Genomic DNA, 20,594 nt, shown 5'->3' on the forward strand with positions numbered 1-20,594 from the left:
CTTAACATGCAGATTCCCTGACTTTAAGGGGTACCTCTCTAGAGACTTGGCACCTGGCCACTGAAGCACATCATTCCCATCAGCTAAGGGAATATCTCCCACCTCAGGAAGGTATTGTAATGCCCAATATACAGACCCATCTGGCAGCATCCCTCAATATTCAGGTGAGAATGGCCAGTGCCATGAATTGGGTTCCTGCAACATCTTGTAGGCTTTTATCTGGAAATTACTCACTGGTGGAGTGTGAGAAGACAGAGAGCACCTATTCAGTTCAAATTCAGTCAAAGCATTTGGATTTTACTTGGTTCAAATTCTACATTAAGAAGGAAAATAAAAAGGCAGAAAATACAGAGAGATAGCAGAAAAAGAAAAAAAAACCTACAAATACATTAATGATACTATCCTAAATCAAGACCTCATGTGCTGTTGAAGCAACACATGTGTTTCAAAAACCAATTTGTCAGATTGGAAATATTTTTCCATAAACTACTGAGAAACACTGGGTGCTTCTCTTCAATGACAGTTGCACATCAACAGCAACATTTTAGTCCCTGTCCAGGCAGTACAGAAAAGAAACACCAAACTAACAAAACAACCACCCCATGAGTCCAATCAAAACAAACAAACAAACAAAAAAAGTGGATCACAGATTAGCTCTCTGTCTACATAGGAGACAATTTTGGGATTTTCCACTATGCCATAACTCTAAACAACTGATCTATTTTTTAATTCAGCATTGCAAAATACACACAGAAATGTCTCAGTAATTTACAGCTGCAAAAAGGATTTAAGGGAAATCTTTACACAGTTCAAACTCTCCAGTCACTACTGTTTATTTTAGCATTTTGAGTGTTTTTCCTTATGAAAACAAACTCTGAAAAGATTAAAAAACCCAAACAGATTAAATGACTAAGAAGTCAACTCAAGGTAATGTACATATTTTCACTGAAAAGCACCTGCTGCAGGGTATCTTGTTGCAAGGAGGGCATTGATGCATCCTTGCATTCAGAAGTAGCTCCCACCATGGCCCCAGCAAGGATCAGCACTGAGGCAGGGAAAAAGTAGGCCTGATGTAGCTTTTCAAATTGATGCTGCTTGTGGAGAGGAACAAACAGCTCGTCTCCAACTGAGGGGCTGACTCTCCTCATTTATTCATGGCCAGCCCCCTGCCTGGATGGAAATAAAAATGTTTCAAAGATGACTGTGTGGGGGAGCTGGAGGACAGCTTGGAGGCACACTGAGGTTAGCACATTAATTTTTTATCTCTGGAGACTGGGTATCCAATTATGCTTAGAGTACACAAACAACTTTGGCTGGTCTCTCCAGTAGAGATTTATCCACATAATAAAATCTGTGATGGAACTGGGCACAACAGGCTGATGCCATGAAATAATGTACAGAGATGGTTTTGCAGGGCAGATGCTTAAGCTAGCAGAAGAGCAGGAGGGCACAGGAATGCAGCCTCCTTAACTACATGCATTGCACAATGGATCAACCTGCACTCAGCACAATGTACTTCATTTAGGATTCTCATTGGCCAAAGTGCTTGTGGGCATAAGATCCTGTTCAGTTGCTCTTTCTGCACAGCCACCTGCAATCAACATTTCACAGAGCAAAATGTCACTGAGAACTCTTCTCCTTTAAAGGAGAGGAAGTTTTTCTCCATGTAGACACACTATCCTATTCTCCCAGGAATTAAGAAAGAGCATTTATACTAGTATACTCATTCACAGAGGCATTTCAATAGATAGAAGTCTAATGTAATTCCTATATCAGAAGTGCCTCAAAATTTGTGAGCACCAGCTGCCCCCAGAGCTGGCCTGTACCCATGGAGAGAGATGGAATAAAACAGCAGGTGTTTTGTGGCAGGCTCGGATGCACCCTGGGCTCACAAATCTCACGGTCTCGGTGCCAACATGTAGAGGAGAAGCCAGCAGAGAAGAAGTCTGAAAATGGTGTGGGATCATTTATTTTTTCAGTGGAGTTGAGGAAATGGGAAGTTGACTTTTTAAAGGGTTTTCTATAATTTGCTTTTCACAGTTCAATACTCAGGTAAAAAAAATCAGAGAGTAAATCAGAAATAAATGTTTGTATAGGCAGAGGCAAGACTAGACACTAAGGACACATTTATTTGTGTCAAAGGGCTAGATAAAGCATAAAAAGCAAGCCACTAAAGCTCAAACAAAACACAGTCTAACATGTTGACTGGTGAACTATCTTTCATGTTGCAACAGGTAATCTATATATGAGAAAAAACAGAAGGAGAGAGAGATGTAAAGAAATGTAAACAGACAAATCTTCTACACAGTCAAGGACAGTCAGGTGTGCCAAGGAGGTGAGACGTGGGACTTGAGCCAGTCCCAGTTTTTTGATGCACACCTATTCAATGGGTCTCAGTTTTAGGTAGGTTCCTCCTATCCACATCTCATTTCCAATCTCTGGATAATTTTCTGGCCTACTCAAATTGGTCTGTGCATGAAATAGAGGGGACTGAATGTGCAGAAAGACAAGAGGCTTTCAGGTCTTGATCTGGCACCAGTTAGGGCATTAGTAATTGAATCCTGCAGAAGCCCTGCTCCCTTGTGCATCACCAGGGCTGCTGTTACTGCAGGTTCTGCAAGGAGTGGAAGCTTCAGAGGAGACATGGGTACAAAGGAAGGAAGTTCATGCTGCAGCCGCCCGCCTGAACTTTACTGACCTAGAGCTCACCTCCCACGGCTCAGCGAATTCCAAATGGCCGGTTTGATTTGCCTTGCCTTTTTAAAATCAGGCTGCTCATATCTCTGACACACTGCTCAGCAAATAACCAGATCCTTCTCTACACATATCTCTGGTCCTCCTGCTCAGTGGGTTGCAGATTAGCTGTTTGGATTAACATCTCCCTTCCCTCCCTCCCTCCCTCCCTCCCTCCCCAAGCCCATGCAGAGAGGACTCTTGAAGCTCGAGACCTATGATGCTGCAGACCTGTCAAATCTAATTCATAACACATGCCTAGCAGTTCTTAGGGGAGAGGAAGGATCTGATGCTCTGGCTCCCCACCATCCCCCGGTACAAAGGGACCATTTAATGACTGCACATTAGCAATGTGGACAATTAGCATTCACATGGAAGATAAATGGCAGCATAAATTAAATATTGCCAAGTGGAAGAGCAAAGATGCAAGATCTGAGCTCAAGGCTCTAAACAAACAGGCAAAAAAGGAACAAACAGCCACTGTGACAGCTCAGCCATTTGGGACAGTTACCTTCCAGCATCTGGGACTTTCCCCAAGGCTGATCTGCACATTTGCATGGCTGTTGCCCATAGCTCACTGGCTCCTGGCTGGTTATTCTTTCCACTCAGGAATCCGGGCATCAGAGAGGTTTACCCCAATGGTTCTAAATTTCTGCCTGCTTGTGGATCTGTACATCAGCAGCATCCCTTTGCCACATGCTCTGGGGGAACACAAACCCAAGCAGCTCTCATGCAACTCTTTCCCACAGTGCAGAATGGATCTTTTTTATCATGGGCCAAAGTCAGTTGCTCCTAACCTTACCTTAGCTCTTCTAGCTTGTCTTGTTAATTTCTATCAATTCCTAAGCACCAGACACAAGGACTGAGACCCCTTGGTACTTATGTCAAGCTGAATTCGGGGTATGGGACTCTGCCTTTCTTTTTTTGGGCATCTCTTGCATGACCATTATCAATATTAACTCAATACAGATTTACAATATTCCTCTCAGGTATGTAGCTATTACTGACTTCTGCACAGGAAAAAACCAACCAACCAACCAAAAAAGCCCCAAAATGGATGTAAATGCTAAGTAAAGAAAAGCTACTGGGTGAACACTGACATACCCCTGCCTGCCCAAGCAGTCACTCTTAGTGCATTGACAGCTCAAGTTTATCAACAGCTAGAGGAGTCAAAATTACTTTTACTGCAAATCTACCAAACACGTGAATAACTAAAAGGTAGAGCATAAAAGTGACAGAACCATAGAGGTTGCCAAATGGGATCACACTGAACAGTTCTTCAAGCTCTGACAGTGGCTAGTAGCAGATGCTTTGGAGGAAGGAAACCCCCTCCCACACTTCCCTAGGGACAATTATCAATTATAATGCTTAGAAAGAAAATGTTTTCCTACTTCCATATTTCTTGCAGTTTTTAAGGTATTAGAAAGTGTTTTCCTGCATATTTTTCCCTATAAGCATTTTATTGCTTTATTACTTTGAACTAAAATAACACAGGTCATATGCTGATCCAAAATAACTTTTTGAAAGTGAACAAAGCTATCTACACAAATCCCAAGGTCACAGGAAACATCACATAGTATATAAAAGTGAGGAACAGGGCATTAGTGACTTGCAAAAATCAGTAATAGAACACAGAATCCTTGACTTTCTGTTCTGTGCCTAAGGAACATAGAAGGGACAGTCAAAGGGTGATGGACCTTATGCTCACATGAGCATTTGTGATTCATCACCTAAAAATTCAGACCACTTAGATCTCCTTCAGCACTGTACCAGTGTGGGAAATTGAGGCACATTCTCCTTTCACATTCCTGCTCTCCTCCTTGCAGTACTCATGTGTTTTCATAGCTTCTGTCAAACTATAACTAAGGAGCAGCTTTTGGCAAAGTTGAGGGTAATCTGTTTATGCAGCAGGTGAAGGTATAAGGGAGAAAGGTACTGTTATTTTCATACTGAAAAACTGAGACATTGACAAATATCTCTTATTTAAAGGCAAAACAAAGGCAGCCCCCTGAAACTACTGGGTGTATATTTCTTTGGCATCCTTACTAAGAGCCACTGGGAGGCTGCTTGATGATGGGCAGGTTGGGCATCTCTTCTTTTCCCCCCTCTCCTTGCCACCTCCTCCCCACAGGAGCAGTAATGGAAAAGTGACTTGCTGCAGAGATAATGCTGGGTTTGAAATGAATTTCTGACTAGCTGAGCCAGCACCCGTGTGAGCTGTGGCTGATTAGCTCCAAGCATCCAGGTCCCAATCACTCACAACTGAGCTAGGCAATAACAGCAGCCTCCCCGGGGCAAAGACAGGGTGGAGGTAACACCCCTGAAAAGGATCTCAAAGGCAAAGGGAAGATCCTACTCACGTTTGTGGTTTTCATTTCGGTGGACAGGGGAGGAGCGGGTCTCCTGCTCACGGGCTTCATCACCCTCTTCACTGGCGAGGTGGGTGTGAGCATAATGGTAGCTCAGGCCAGGCCTGTTCTTGTAACGCTTGCCACAGACTGGAGGGAAAAGAGATATGAGGGAGGGGAAGAGAGAATGGAAACATCAGTGTGATCTACAACCACAGCAGCATCCTCTTAAATAACGCTCCCTTTCCTCTGAGAACAGCACCATGCACTCCATGCATCTGCCCAAAATCCTTCCAGCTGGCACTGGTGAAAGGTGATGAGGCAGCCCTACAGCTGCAGGTCTCCAAACAAGCTTTCTTCCCACCATGCTGCCAGCAGTCCTTCTCACAGGCCTAGGCAAATGCATTCAGTCCCTGCAGATCACAGACCCTAATCCTCTCTGTTAAGATTATTAACAAGACTGCACATAAAATTAAATAAAATGTCAGTTCCAGTGGTGGTGCTGCACAGTGCACAGCAACAGGAACAAGACTGAGAAGAAACAACATTATTTTCTTTCTTACTGATCTCTGAAAAAAGAAAACAGCTGGGATTTTTTTAAAATACTTTCTCCAAAAGGTTAATAAATAGCTTTATTCACAGATTCCCAGTTAAGACAAGGAGATGGAAATAATCCACAATTTCTTGCTAAAAAAAAACATGTGGCAGTGACACTATTTGCCCAGGTAAACTCCATATTCAGCATCCCAATGAACAATACAATATGTGACAGAGAACCCTGCTTCTGAACTTTCATTTATTTTAGGATTAAGTCAACAGATATTAAGGACAGAATCAAACAACTCGGGGTAATGAAAGGTCTACACTTTCACAGGGAGCTTAGCAAGGGCAGGCAACCTCCTAAGATTCATTACATATGAATTGATTTTCTATAGAGTTTTAATTAATGTTATTGTCTCAAAAATTTATCACTTTTCATCTTCAAAGCATTCTTTGAATGTTCATTTTCTTTTATACAACTATTTCGTCTACCCGATACAAATACTGCCATTTTAAAAGACTAGAAAACAAAGACAAAAAGCTTAGTGCCCTTGCAACTTTTTCCTCCCAGAGACACTTTATTACCTTAATTAACCTCAAGGATTTCACACAGGAATAAATGTCACGTCCAGCAGTCTGTCCTGCACAGTGACCATCCACTCCTAAAAACTTAAGTCAGCCCCAGTATGTATCCTGCAACATATATAGATACTTACTTCCTGTTCTCCAGACACCTGAGTCTGGGAATGTCAAAGATTTTTAAAAAATTAAAAAAAAAAAAACAACACCACACAACAACCACCCTCATCCTATTTATTCATTTACATATAAATAAAAATTAAAATTTTATTCCTTTCTGCTACTACTCAGAAAACACAACTGATATTCTGCCTTTTGGAACCGATTATAAAAAATTGTAAATAAAAGCTTATTACAATAATATATTTCATTCTTAATCTCTTGTAACTGATTTACAAATTCCCTCAAGGAAAATGCTTTTTTTATTAGAAACACGTAAAACAAGCTCATGATATGTATGAGTGATCTGGAATATTAGATTATTTTTCCCAGTTTTCTTCATTGTGCAAGTTGATGATCACAGAATCATCATAACAAGACAGAAGTTTCTTTGAACTGCAATATGTCCTGTCCTCAGTCACAGATTTTTTAAGTCTTTGAATGGCCTTGATTTAGAAATGAGACCTCCTGCAGGAGGGAAGAGGGAATATTGAGAGAAATAAAATACTCATATAAATATGCACATCCATTCTTTGATGCATCTGGCTTCATTTTTCATATGTAAACCTAACACAATTGCCAGACATTCTGAAGAACTAGACTGTTGTTAGATGCATGCTCTCCACAAAACATCAGTTCAGACTCCCTCTTCTACTACCATCCTTGTTTTCTTCCAGTGCATTCTGGAGAGGGAAACTACTTCTCCTTCTCTGTAGTCCTGCAGAGCAAAGGACAAGCAGTGGAACAGATGCCGAACAAGAGTCAAAACAACAAGATATCAGCAGTATGACTTTCCCCATGTTTTGAATAGTGGAAAAGCATAACATTTAAGTAATTTTCAACCCAGAAAGAGCTCACTGCTTCAATTCTTTTAGAATCGTAACCTCCTCTAATTACATAAATGTTGCACCTTTACTTAGAATGGAGAAAGAGATTTACATTTCTAGCAGATTGACCATCTGCTAGATGAGCTGGATCAGCTCATCAAGTATCCTACTCTATCCCACTTACTTTTATGTGCTTGAAGAAGAATGTTAAAAAAATAATTCTTTTTCTATGAATTACCAATACTGCTTAAAGACTTCTGTCAAATTATTTCCAGGACACTATCAGGTGATCAATGTATAAAAGGAAACCGGCATTCCCTGCAGCAAGTTCCAAAAGGGTGGTGCTTACTCCATTCCTTACAGGATCCTACAGGGATTTTAGGTATGGTGTTAAGGATGACATAGGAAATCAGATGGGTCTGCAGAGTCATCCTTCTTCAGCAAAAAAGTATCAGCTCACCAGGAAAAAACAAGTATCAATATGAGCTGAGGCAGTAGTAATTCTGCAGCTAAGTCCCTTCCATTGTGAGGACTTGCAGGTGGCCTTCAAGGGTGACAGCAGTCCCAGACATGCCTTATGAGAAATTGATTTGGAGGACTTTATAACCAGAACTGAGGCAAATAAGTTTGGTTTACATTGTCCTAGCAGATCCTTTGTAGGACCAAAGATTTGCAGTTCCAGCAGCCTTTGTTCTTGGTCTAGATTTTTCCATTTTTCAAATTCACTTTGTGTCATAAAAGAGTCCGAAGCAATGCCATGAATTGAAACTGTGGAGATTTCATGTTCCTCAAACAAATCAGAGTTTTGCAGGGGGAAAAGGGTCATGATATCAGTCAGGCAAACAACCATTGGCTTCAATGAGACTTTGCTAGAATGAAAGCTAAGTCAAAACTTCATGGTTTCTCCAACAGATTGAATCTTCCTAAATTCACCCAAATCTCTTATTTTCCAGGTAAGAGCACATTTTATTAATATACTGTATCACTGTGCTAAGAAGTAGTTTCTATAAAAGGGTGATCATTAATAAACACTTAGCTCTTATATAACTCTTCCCACTGCAGACTGGCTTTTCAAACATTAATTAATCTTCCTCCACATTCCTGAGTGGGAAATACTATTCTCATTTCAGTTATGAAAAAAGAGAACCACAGAGGGGTGAGTTGCCCACACAGTGATCTTTTTTCATTACCAGGACTGGAATCCATGAGTTACAGCATCCATACCAGTGCTTACACCACATCTTTCTCATTCTTAGAGCTGACAAAAGCATAATGAGAACTGGTTCTCCCAGTCTGAAATGCATGCTGTTGATTAGTTTTTAACACTATGCAGCTCACACATAGCAAGTGAGAGTGTGCCTTTCATAAACTTTGTCCAGTGGCCTTCCTTTCAGCAGCTTTGACTTTTTTATCTTCAATTTCCCTTGCTGGATAGGCTCATCATCCTTGCATGTGGTAGATTTCATCCTGAATCTCAACACTGGGAAGCTGACTTGATCTTTAATTAGGTGGCCAAGCTCAATAAAAACAGTGGGAGTTTGTAGAACATAACCCACTCCAATTCCTCCTGCATTCAAAGGATATATTTTTGCTATGAGCTGATGTGAATGCTGCCTTAGGAACAAGCTGGGTAAATAAGCAGTAATACAACAGTGCAGACCAAATGTCACAAATGGGGAAGAGGGAGAGTTTTTTTTTTTATGAGGCCACCAAACAGTCTCCTATGATGAACCTTACTTTCCTTCAAATTTGAAGACAGATATTAAGATGTTACACAACTGCATTATGTGGGGGAAACAGTGTAATTGCAAGCATTGAGTGTTTCACAAAAGAGAGCTCCCTTCTGTGTTCTGTAGCACCCTGCAATTCTTTGGATAACACTCAGTTTATATTTCTTGATTATTAAAATTAATATAAAATACTTCCCCTGTTAAAAGGGGGATTTGAAACCTATGACTTAAAAGACTTCCTCATCAAATATCTAATGGCTGTGTTACTGTCATTTTGAAATAGTTACACATTTGGTCCTTGGCAGCCTGTGAGCTGTGTTCCAGCCAGCTCTCCACATACATTTTGCACAATCTGTCACCAGTATGAGACAGAAGGAAACAATCCATCTTTTCAGTGGAAACAGGAAACTGGAGGAGTACATGCTGGGGTTTTTTGGCTTTTCTTTTTGGTCACTGAATTTTGTCCCCCTCATTGTCTTTCTTTGCTTTTCTCTGTTGCCTCCTGTTCCTTGTTCTCAGCTGTACTGTGTCAAATATTAAATCTTGAGTTAACTTCTGGCAGGCAGTCATTCCTCAAAGTTATCTTCCTGTCCTACAATTCATGCCACTCAAAAAAAAAAAAAAAAAAAAAGAAGGGTTAAACAACGCCCCTGTCCTTGTTTTGCACTGGTTTGGTAATATATTCTCCCCTGTTACAGTTGTGTACAAACTCTGGCACATCTAGAGATTTCAAGCCTTTTGACCTCCACTGATGGAAAGACTTCATATTCATCCCTCTTTGATCAGCACTGTCACACAATACACCTGTAGAATAAGAGCAGCTATTTAGTAACCCATTCCATGGAGAATTTTCTGCAGGTAGAATAGGGAGGTAAATAGCCCTTCTTTCAGAGGAACAAGGACAAGTCCCAGAATCTAGCTGCTGTATTAAGATCACAGTAATTCTGAACCCCAGTTCAGACCCCAAAACATGCACAGCTCAACAATACAGCCGTGCACATTTCAATAACTGGCTTGCTACCCAGAGCAAAGGAGAAAACAAATATCCTACATGAGCAGAAAATGTTCAACTGCCAGAGACAACTCTGTTCCCCTTTTACCATGTGCTCTATTCAACATCTATGTTATTCAGTATTTAATTTTTTTAAATGTCCTTACCTATCTTATCTTGTCTTTTCTACCAATAATGTAGTCAATGGATGCCAAGAGTAGCAGGTATGGTGGGAGAGTTGTTTGTTGAGTTTATCTGAACAAGCATCTTATTCTAGATCTTACTGCTTAGCTATTCAGGGATTCACCAGAAAGGATAATACCAGGAAATGATTACTGAATAACCTGAATAACTGAATAGTACTGATGACTGTTGTGTCAGCCATCTCTGTGCCTCTCATGGATACATAACAGAGCAAGTTGCTTAAATCCAGTTTCTAAAAGTAAGTAAATCTATCAACCATTCATCTTCAGAAATGCTTCTATCCTCAGAACAGCACATTTAACTTTGTTCTGGCCACTACTACTTTAGAAAGGCCCTTTGCAGCTTTTCCACATGAAAGAAGCAAACTTAGTAGAAGAGCTGAAGAAAACACAGCTGAAAGAAGTCCCAGTAACTGTTTACAGACGTAGAAGACGTGATCCCTTGAGAACAGTACAAGGACTGCTAGTCTTGGACTTCAGCAGAGAGAATTTGGTAAATAACTAGAGAAACCTTGAAATTAAGTTCTTGAGGAAAGAATCAACTTCTACAAAATACTACAAGATCAGTGTCTGTGGGTACATACAATGTTGCGTTAGCCACTGATCCATCAGAGATCCTAGGAAGGTTTCATTCAATGCTCATTTTGCACAAGGAATGGATCTGAATGTACAGTTCAGTCTCAGAAGGACTACAAAAAAAAGAATATGATACAAATATAAGTTGCTATGCTAAAATAGGACTGTATATGGGAATAAAACTAAAAGGAGAGGAGTACATATTGGTAAAAGGAAAAGAAATAATTTCTTTTAGAGGTGGACAAGGGAAATCTTCCATAGACAGAGGAACAGAAAGCAAAGGTGGAAGTATGTACATAGCCCCATATCTCCATGGGACCTTGAGAAGAATGAAAGCATAAAAGTGAGGGGCAGCAGAAAAGTTAATTACTTGCAGAGATTCAGCACAGACTAACTTCTCTGACTAAAGGAAGTAGACATTTGGAATCATGGAACTCAAGTGCTACAACTGACTGCAACTTTTAAACCAGAATACAAGTTTATATATACAAATTCAGAGAAGGTTTTACTTTTGAAAAAGTAGTAAGTAGTATATAATAAACACAATTAAAATAGTAGAAGGATTTTTAAGAAGACTGCTCAGTAGGAGTAATGATTCCCCAGCTGAGTATTTGACAGTGAAATAACATAAATTCTTATTAGACATGTAGGTAATCATTCATTCATTCATTCATTCATTCATTCATTCATTCATTCATTCATTCATTCACTCTGTCCCTCCTTTAAAAATCACATGCCCGTTCTTCAGGAACAGTGGTGGTGGTTTACCTCCCTCTTGCTTGACATCAGAGGCTTTGCTTTGCTTTTCAAACTCTACTTTCCACCCTTCTTTGAGGCACCTGCTGCCGCTCCTTGCCACATGCTCAAGCTACTTTTGGGACTGCTAAGCCATTTGGCTACGTTACCATATGCACTTTATACCCATCTCCCACCAGGCTTGCCTGCCACTGTTGTTATTGAAGCTATCCCAAGGTAGCTTAAAGCACAGCATTATCCAGTGCAATTGGCTGAAAATCTGACCACCAAGTTTTCTAATTGGTGTTGTGATGAAACAATGCATTTCATGATTATCCTAGCAATTTTATTGATGCTTTGATCAAATATTTTTTCTGAACTTCTACTACAGTATATGCTCAATAAAATCAGCTGAAGTATTTCAGAATATTTCATTCCACAAAACAGGCATCGAACCACCTCTTCTTAAAAACACAGGAGGACAAAATATTTTGAGCTTTGAAAACCTTTACCACATAGAAATTGCATGTTTCCAGGCAGCTTTAATACTGGGACCAAGTTTTATACTGATGTAGGTCTGAGTGCCTCTTACACAAAAAGGCAGGTCTTTTCAGAGACAACATTGCTATTTTCCAGCACAAGGGGCAGTGCCACTTGGCATCGCTCTTGCATCATCTTACTGACACACAGCCTATTTTTTTTCTAAAACCTTTTTATAACTGATGAGATCTGTTGATATATTCTTGTTTACCATAAATATGAAGAGTAAATAGGATAAAAGGGCAAAGTAGTTTTTGACCACAAATTATTTTTTGTGCCCATGCAGTTTTATAAGAAAACTAATTTGGTTTAGCTGTGTTTATACTTTCTTCTCTCTGGTCATTTTCAAAACTCGAATATCAGAATACTTGCAGAAAAAGCAACCTGGAGGCAAATTAAATAAACTACAGAAAAAGCAAACTCTTGGCCCATTAAGCTAATTATTTATACCAATAATGCGATTGAGGGAATAATGCTTTCCCAAACAAGAAATGCATACACTGTTTCACCTGCATGTTTCCATGTAAAACAAACTTATCTGCCCAAAACATCTGCACAAGGAGTACTGCAAACCAATTTCTAACCTACCACAATTAGATTGAGTTTTATCTATAAAAATATTCATCACATAATTTCAAAGAAAAAAATTAATCCAAGAATCCACACAAGCAGGGTAACAGGCCAATTACTCATAATTAATGGTATGTCATGTTTGTATAGAATTTAACAAGGGCAGGATATTCTTCAGAATGATGACATTATAACTGGGACAGTTCTTCCCTTCTGCTTTAAGCTCAGATAAAAGAGTTCTGCTGTCATATAACCCTTTTCTCAACTATCTACAATGGAAAAGGAGAAGTCACTGTGCAAAGTCTGGAGTCTCAAAATTCCTTATGACTCACCTGTAACTATAAGTTTCCTAAGAGTGAAAAGTGTCAGCCAAATGAAATAGGAAAAGTTTACATTTCCAACACTAAAGACGAAATTTATGCTCCAAAATGTAAGCCAAGGCAAATGTTGTCAATACAACAATGTATGAGAGTCTTGACTTCAGGCCAGATTTCTTCTGCCTGCTTTGATCTCTTCAATGTTAATCTACTCTGTGCAAATCACTATTATGCATGTTGGGAGTTCTTGGTATAATCCAAAAGCAGCGCAAGACCAGACAATATAGAGTCATCATGTTCAAAATGACCACCACTGACAAGTGTCCTTGGATTTCAAAGGATGTTCCAGAAAAGAGATAAAGAAAGATATGCATATACCAGCAAAGGAAACCTGTGGATTTCAGCAAGATACATCGTGGTCTCTCACAGAAGTCTTAGAAGACATATTTTAATTCTTCCAGTGCACTAGGACTGCTATTTAACCACAGCACAGGTCTTCTGACTCTTCATAACTTTAAGGGCTCTTCCTCCTTGACCATGTTTTTATCATCTGTCATGTCCCATTCATATGCAAGTCTTTCCATTTCTTGGAAATGGCACATACAGTAACCTGATCTCACCATACAAGAATATGATTTCATCACATGGAATATAGCTCTTATTCACCATTCAAGCTCCTTATTTCTTCACGTTTTTAAAAATCAGCAGAAAATACCCCCAAAGATTGACATAGCAAGAGTTATTCTTTTAAGGATGGTAAAGTTGCAAGATAGGCAAATAATAGAAAAGGGGCTTCTAGTTGTCCACAAAACCAGCTGGCTTGGATCACAGAAGTGAAGATCTGCAATTCTCCTATTAACTTTTTTTAGGTTATTTTCTTACAGGCTAGAAAGCACCTGGTAGCACAAATTAAAACAGGATGTACATTCTAGAGTAAGCCTTAAGATGGGATATCTCAAAAATATGTGGGTAAGATAAGTGCCCTTCACAGAAATGAAACAAAAAAGAATATCAAAAGAAGAAGGAAGGTATCAAGGACTAGACTGTAAAAAAAACCCCAAACCACTGTGTAACAAATATTAGACTCCTCACTCATACTGGGACTCTGGTACCCTCCTTCAGTGTTGATGCTGGGCTCTAGTATAATTTTTCCATTCAGACAATGCCTTGCTTCACCTGCTGTCCAACTGCAAGATGCCAAACAGCAGGACTGTATTCAAGGGAATATGGACCAAAACAAAGCATTCGAGATATTACTTTGTTTCTTAGAAGGGCTCAGCTTTTGATGATGCCACAAGACATCTGGTGAGGGATAAGACTTCAGAATTTAGCCCAGTGAGATTTTAAAAGGACTGAAGGGAAGAGAATCACTGAATATATCAAGAGACACAAGGGTGAAGTACCTTTGTCGGAGATTTTTGAGTTATGCTTTTGTTTGTAACTATCTGAAACAGAGAAAGAAATAGAGGGTGAAACTTACATGGGTGAAAAGAAGACAAAAGGCAGAGAAGCCAGAAAAAGAGAGAGAGAAAGAAAAGAGATGATTTATTAAAGGGCAAAGGAAAGTGGAGTCTTGCCGAGAACTTAATTTTATTTCCTTCATGCAAAAACACCAAGAGCATCAGCAGCAGGTGGCAAACATGCAAGTCAGAGAGCAGCAGAATCTTTTGCTGTAATATATGAAGCCCTGAGTGCACTGAGCTGGTAGGACCAGGCTGGCAGCAGAATAAGCTGTCTGGTTGCTACTTACTGTCACAAACATAGGGTTTGTCATGATCATCCTGGGAGGCAGCATCATTCCGTCTCCTGCCACCTCCAGATCCCCGAGCCTGCAAGGACAAGAGGAATGTTAGCATTCTTCCATCACCCCCCAGGTCTCCTTGCACCCCACACCCTCCTATGAAAGATGTGCAGTATAAACTAAACAAATCCTCAGCTTCCATACAGGTTTCTCAAAGTGGTCTTGACCCTCCATCTCCTAAGATGTGCTCTATGTTAATGGACCTTGTAAAGCAATGGAGATCCTCTCCACAGATAGCTCAAATTGTTCATCCATAGCAGTAGGTCACTGCCAGCACATATTCAGTCAAGTATCATCACACATCCATTTCTGAAGATGTTCAAATACCTTTCTGAACTGAATATGAATGAATGAATAGATGAACAGGTGTTGAAGGATATATACAAACATTAAATCAGCCAGAAAACAGGCCCCAAATAAAAGAGAGGTTGAGGTATTTCCTTCAGTATTTTCAAAGGGGCATTGTTTGTGTTGCTATGTTTTGTTTTCTAACTGAAAAGCAGTGTTTTGAAATTACCTTCTAGGACAAAGATACCATGGCTAATTATAAAATGGACCTTTGGTCAGTTAGTGGAAAAGATTAGATAATGTGTCACCTGCAATAACAGAAATTACCCAGAAATATCTCTCTGCAGTTCTGTGTTCCTAAAATGGACCAAACTGCCAGCTATGGAAACTGAAAAACTGTTTCTTCACAGCACAGACTGCTCTGTCTTGAGCTCCAGGGGTGAGAGTGGAATTCAGCATCAAAACTACTCAATCCTGACCCTTCTCAGCTGAGATGCCAACAAGGAAACAGCTCATATCTGTCCAGTGCTGGAGTTGTGATGTGAAACTGGGAACTGAGCCAAGGCCTTCAATTCTTTCATGTTCACTAATGTACAGTCTGTAAATGACAATAATTTTAGACTTGATCTTTGTTTGAGGAAGTGATCACAGGTGGATGGCTAAATAGCTCTTTATTAATTCTGCTAACTATTCCTGGAAAAAATGACAGAATTACTTCTGCTGCTCCTCTTATTAAGCTGTTCATATTTCTCACTCTAGACAAGGCCACCTGACTCAAATCCTGCAAGCCTTCTCATGTGAAAATAAGAAAAGGACAGAGCTTTGTTAGGTAAAGCTGAAGAAGGTGTGGAAATCCTGAGAATATTTGCACCCAGCCATATAGGGACCACAGAAACTCCATCCCCCTTCTATGAACTTGGAACAGAACTAGCACTATTAGAATTGTATCCCACTGGATATCTACAGAGAAGTAATAAGGAACAGTTTTACACTGGCCTGACAAAGTCTGTCAAAGCAGGGATTTATAAAAACTTCACATGTTATTTCCCTGGGATTGCTTAGGTCTAACTCTTAACACAGTCCCAAAGGAAATACATGGATTTGCAGCTATCTGGATGGGGTAAATACTATTATGTATGACAAGGATAACTCTGCCTTCTGCAAAGACCTCTGTGCAGTCCAGCACACATGTGCAGAGCAAGATTTGTAAGGGTGAACTGAAAAGCAGTTTCACCCTAGAAATGGCCTCAGCAACAATTGTTTGGTGGAAGCTTCTTTACTGACCGTATCATATAAAATCATCTTACTAGTCTGCACTATTTTCTCTCTGACTGCCAGCTCTTTAAACCCCCTCTGGGCAATGAAACCAATCCCAGGCTAGTTCTTTTCTTCCCTTACTACTGCTAAATGTGCTGCAAGCTGAATTTCAGTCCATGGCAGCTCTTCCACAACCCTCAACTTATCAGGGAGTCTTCACATAGACAAGTGATTTGCCCTTATAAATATTTCTACTGGTAGCCGGATTAGGATGCAAATTCCCCATTTTACTAGCTGCATTGGCTTTTCAGGGCTATGAAAAATGTGTAGTCTTATATTTGTCACTACTCAGTAGCTCTGATTCTATCCACACTCTGGGAACATACCTGTTGAGTAAGAAGGCACTATTTTACATAGGTACATTTCAGAATATGATACTAATTTAAGGTTTGTTACTCAGAATTTTGCTAGTCTTACAGTCAGCTGTTCCATTTCAAACTGTTCTCAACAGAAATACTGTGGCACAGCATTCATGCATGGCATGACCACGTGTCAGATACAGTTTTTCATGCAATGAACACAGAGGGAGAGATTTTTCAAGTCAATGACTTTCAATGGGACTTGGGCTCCTAAGTGTGCTTGGTGCCTTTGAAATTGTCCCATGGGATATCCAGATGATGAGCAGACATTCTGTGCAGGTGCATCTGTGTACATCTCATATCTCCTAGAAAACCACCCTGCCAGCTCCTACCACATTGCCCCTGTCCTGCAAAAACACTAAAAATCTCTTTCTGTAGATCTACCTCTTCAACCTTCATTGTCCTTCCTACGCCCCCATGATTTCATGGGCTAGCCCTGAGGGGACAGGAAACCAAGCAGCTGCCCCAGAGGCAATAAACTGAATGCCCCATGCTTGCTGTCTGTGCTCCAGGCTCTTGAATTCAGTCATCCATGGCTGCCTTTATTCTCCTGACAGGATGCAGCAAAGACTACAAGACTTGATGTGTGAGGCCTGGACTCATGGCTCAGAAACCTTGAAGCAGCCAGAGAGAGTAGCCAAAAACACAGATGGAGAGTTCAGGATTTAAAATAAAATTATGCTGTAGGGAAAGGAAGGGGCATGTGCAATTTGGAAAGTCCAGGGCAGTAATTCCGTTGCATTAATCCTGCATTTATGCTGTTAGTCCTTCTCACTCCTCTGAATCCCCAAAGGTCACACTCCACAGGATCTTGTTTCCAATGCATGTCCTTCTCCTCTTCTGCCCTCTAAAAATACCCTAACCATGTCCTCCCCAGAAACAAAGAGCAGCCCAGGTTTCATATCACCTAATTTTAAATCCTTAGCCTCAATTCCCTATACTGAGTCAGGTTAGAAAAGGGCTGCCTTTAGGAAACTGGAAAAGCTCTTGTGACCAGATGCAATTCAGGCTTACCAGTTTTCAACAGCTAGATAATCTGGCCCCAATTTTGAAATTCTAATTTCTACCACATTTTGCTTTGATTATTGATGCCATCAAATAAAACTAAAAATTGCTTGAAGTATGTGGCATTATTCAGATTTCTCTTTTTTTGCACTGAAAGAAGCCAGGGCACTAGCAGAGCAGGAGTTAGTTGCAAGAAAAAAGCAAGCAATCCTGATGCTCCTGTACTTAATAGGGGGCAAGTTCTAGGGTAGAAAATAAAACATAAATGTATGCTTCAAAATGAATAGGACATCTAGTATGCTCCAACTCCTTTCCTTACAGTAACAGAGAAAAAATTCTGTAACATTTTCCTGAACAGGGAAGCAAAATCTTACACGTAATACTAACTTCAGGACTTTGTTTGTACAGGTCTGGGACATAAGAATACACCAAATCCCCTTCTCCTGAGCAGTATATCTCTTCTAGCTCTTCACTCCCTTTCACTCACCCTAACCAGCATGTGCAATTTACGTGAGAGCAACTTATTAGAAAAGAGTTGTTAGCCTGGAATATTAGTTGATTGCTACAGTCAAGCTTATGTGCATGTATTGATTCTATCTCCTGGTTTTGGTTACTGGTTCATACAAATTTTCTGAAACTTACATTTTTCTGGAAAATTTTTTTCCAGGTGGGGGTCTTTGGCTAAGAAAGAAAGAAAGAAAGAAACTGGTTCAGGTGATTTTGAGAATAAGGAAGATGAAATATATACTTATCCAATTATTAAAGTGCTTTGATCTTATATTAAAGGACTTAAGCTCCAAAATAAAGAGGAGCAGAAAACTGAAACAACACAACAACCAAAGAAGAAACCAAAAGAGAGGGTCTGATGCATAAGTACATTGCAAGTATTCAATGTGGTTTCATGTCTCTTATTCAAAAGCTATTATATTCTGCTCATTTGGCCAAAAATGTGGCCCTTCTTGCTTGACTTCTATAAACACATCAAATGTACATCTAGAGCTCCTGTGCCCCTGCAGCATCCACTGGAGCCAAAGAGAGATGAAAATGCTCAAAACTTCTGAGACTTGTGTTCACGTTTATTTAGATGCCTAGCTTACGGGCCCACAATAGAAAATGTTGATTCCAGGTTTAAAATGTTGGCCTCATTACTTAACTGGTACCCTGATGAATTGTGAAGACATCTTAGGTAAGAGAAGGGACACAGAGTCCCCTAAAGATAAAATATTTCCCTTTTCAAACAAATGGAAGACTTGCCATGGGCTCAAGAGACCCAATGTCAGCCACAAAATGCTACCCTGGAGAAAGCTGCAAAATTTATTAACGCAGTTCAAGTTACTTTTATTAACACTCTTTTGGCTGTCATGACTGAATTTGCTGCTTTTCTGTAATTAGTAAAGGTTTTTTTAAGGAGCATTGTAATAGCAGGATAGATACAGTAGTCATCATAGTTATTACAGTTTACATTGCAATTGTAAATACAATACTAAAATAAATTTCCCCCACTTTTTTACTCTCAAAATAGTCCTTTTCTTTCACAGCAATTCACAAAAGTAAAGTGAAAAAATATTAACAATCTATTGCGTATGACTGAAAATTGCCTATAGTGTTATCACTATCATATATTGATGAATAAATACTTTGCATACATAATACACATAAGAAATATACACTAGAAAGTAGAAGTTTGTTCCTTCCTTTCCATTCCAATAAACTCTCCACTTACCCGTCCTCTAGGCCTGTTCTTTCGTTTTGGAATATCTTCTTCCAAATCTTCTTCCTCGTTCACTTCATCTGCATTTTCATCATTTTCTAAAACCCTCTGTGGTTGAACAACAAACAGAAATGGTTAGAGGAAAAAAGGAGGACACATACAACCAACTACTGCTCTTTACCACAGTGACTGTGGGTTATTACAGTTGATATAAAACCAAATCAGATCCAAGTACCCCTGCTTCTCTCTACCAAAGCAAAATTTGCTTTCTTTTCCACCCTAAGATCTCCAGGGAATTCCTACTAAAAAACTACTACTGATATCAGTCAACTATGATTAAAAGGTTCCTAAGAACAAATACTGGCAGCACTGAGCACCATTATTCCAAGACAACACAAATATTAGTATGCATAACTGCAGGCCCTGTCTGGGAATTTGTTTGCCTGGGTTTTTTATTTTCATTTGTTGCAATTTAAATTGTTTTGTTTTCTTCTAATGTTGAGAATGCACTTCAGGCATACAAAACCAGTCATTTTCTCCTTGGTAGCTCACAATCTTCTTTCTTTAGCAAAAATAGAGAAAATTCCTCCACATATTCCAGAATGGATCTAGAAAGCCATGCTTTTTAGGGCTTGCACCACAGGTACAATTCTAATCTGGAAGCAGGAATTTTGTTGCATGAGGATGCAGAGGAATTACAGGTGTCATTGAGGATAACAGCACCAACAGCAATAATTTGTTCAGCTAATTATTTATTAGGAATAATATTCATCAGCTCACATAACTGTGAGATGCCTGGGCTAGGCAATTTCAATCTTTTAACTTGATCTTTTGAAATGTTACAGAGCCAAACACAGGCTGACTGTCCTGCACGAAAACATGCACGAGTCAGATGTCACATGGAAAAAGGCCAGACAAATCATCACAACACTAATGTGGGAAGAAGTCCCATTGAAATTCCCTCAACCCTTGGCAAGTCTGCTAGAAATACAGCAACTGGCCCCAGCCACTCCTGCCATTCATGGTGCTGTGCCATATTGCAAGGGACTAATCTGGAATCACTAACTTACCTTTACCATGCCAACATTCATTTAAATTACAGCCACAATGCAGATTCAAATAATGTCATTAAACGATAGGAATGTCCATCAGCCTTACTGGATTTGTCCCTTCTCTCTAATTTCTACTTTAAAACTATTTGAGAGCCAGCAAAGGGGGAACAGGAGCAAATCAGTGTCCTTCTCTCCTTTCCACATACCTCAAGC

The 20,594-nt window shown here is 39.8% G+C and overlaps 1 protein-coding gene across 7 annotated transcripts in view; it reads right to left on the reverse strand.

Annotated features, from left to right (window-relative positions):
• Positions 1–20,594, reverse strand: part of DPF3 (double PHD fingers 3) — a 163,650-nt gene that overhangs the window by 44,491 nt on the left and 98,565 nt on the right. For 2 of the 7 annotated variants that reach the window (XM_064424454.1, XM_064424456.1), the window contains 5 exons: positions 19,342–19,437; positions 18,261–18,299; positions 14,599–14,677; positions 14,252–14,293; positions 5,094–5,231 (listed from right to left, as the gene is read on the reverse strand). In XM_064424454.1, coding sequence (XP_064280524.1) covers positions 5,094–5,231; positions 14,252–14,293; positions 14,599–14,677; positions 18,261–18,299; positions 19,342–19,437 — 394 coding nt within the window. The remainder of the gene's footprint in view (positions 1–5,093; positions 5,232–14,251; positions 14,294–14,598; positions 14,678–18,260; positions 18,300–19,341; positions 19,438–20,594) is intronic. The other 5 variants (XR_010364646.1, XM_064424453.1, XR_010364647.1 and 2 more) reach the window with 3 other exon arrangements.

The sequence above is a fragment of the Passer domesticus genome, chromosome 6, assembly GCF_036417665.1.
Source record: "Passer domesticus isolate bPasDom1 chromosome 6, bPasDom1.hap1, whole genome shotgun sequence".
Classification (NCBI taxonomy): domain Eukaryota; kingdom Metazoa; phylum Chordata; class Aves; order Passeriformes; family Passeridae; genus Passer; species Passer domesticus.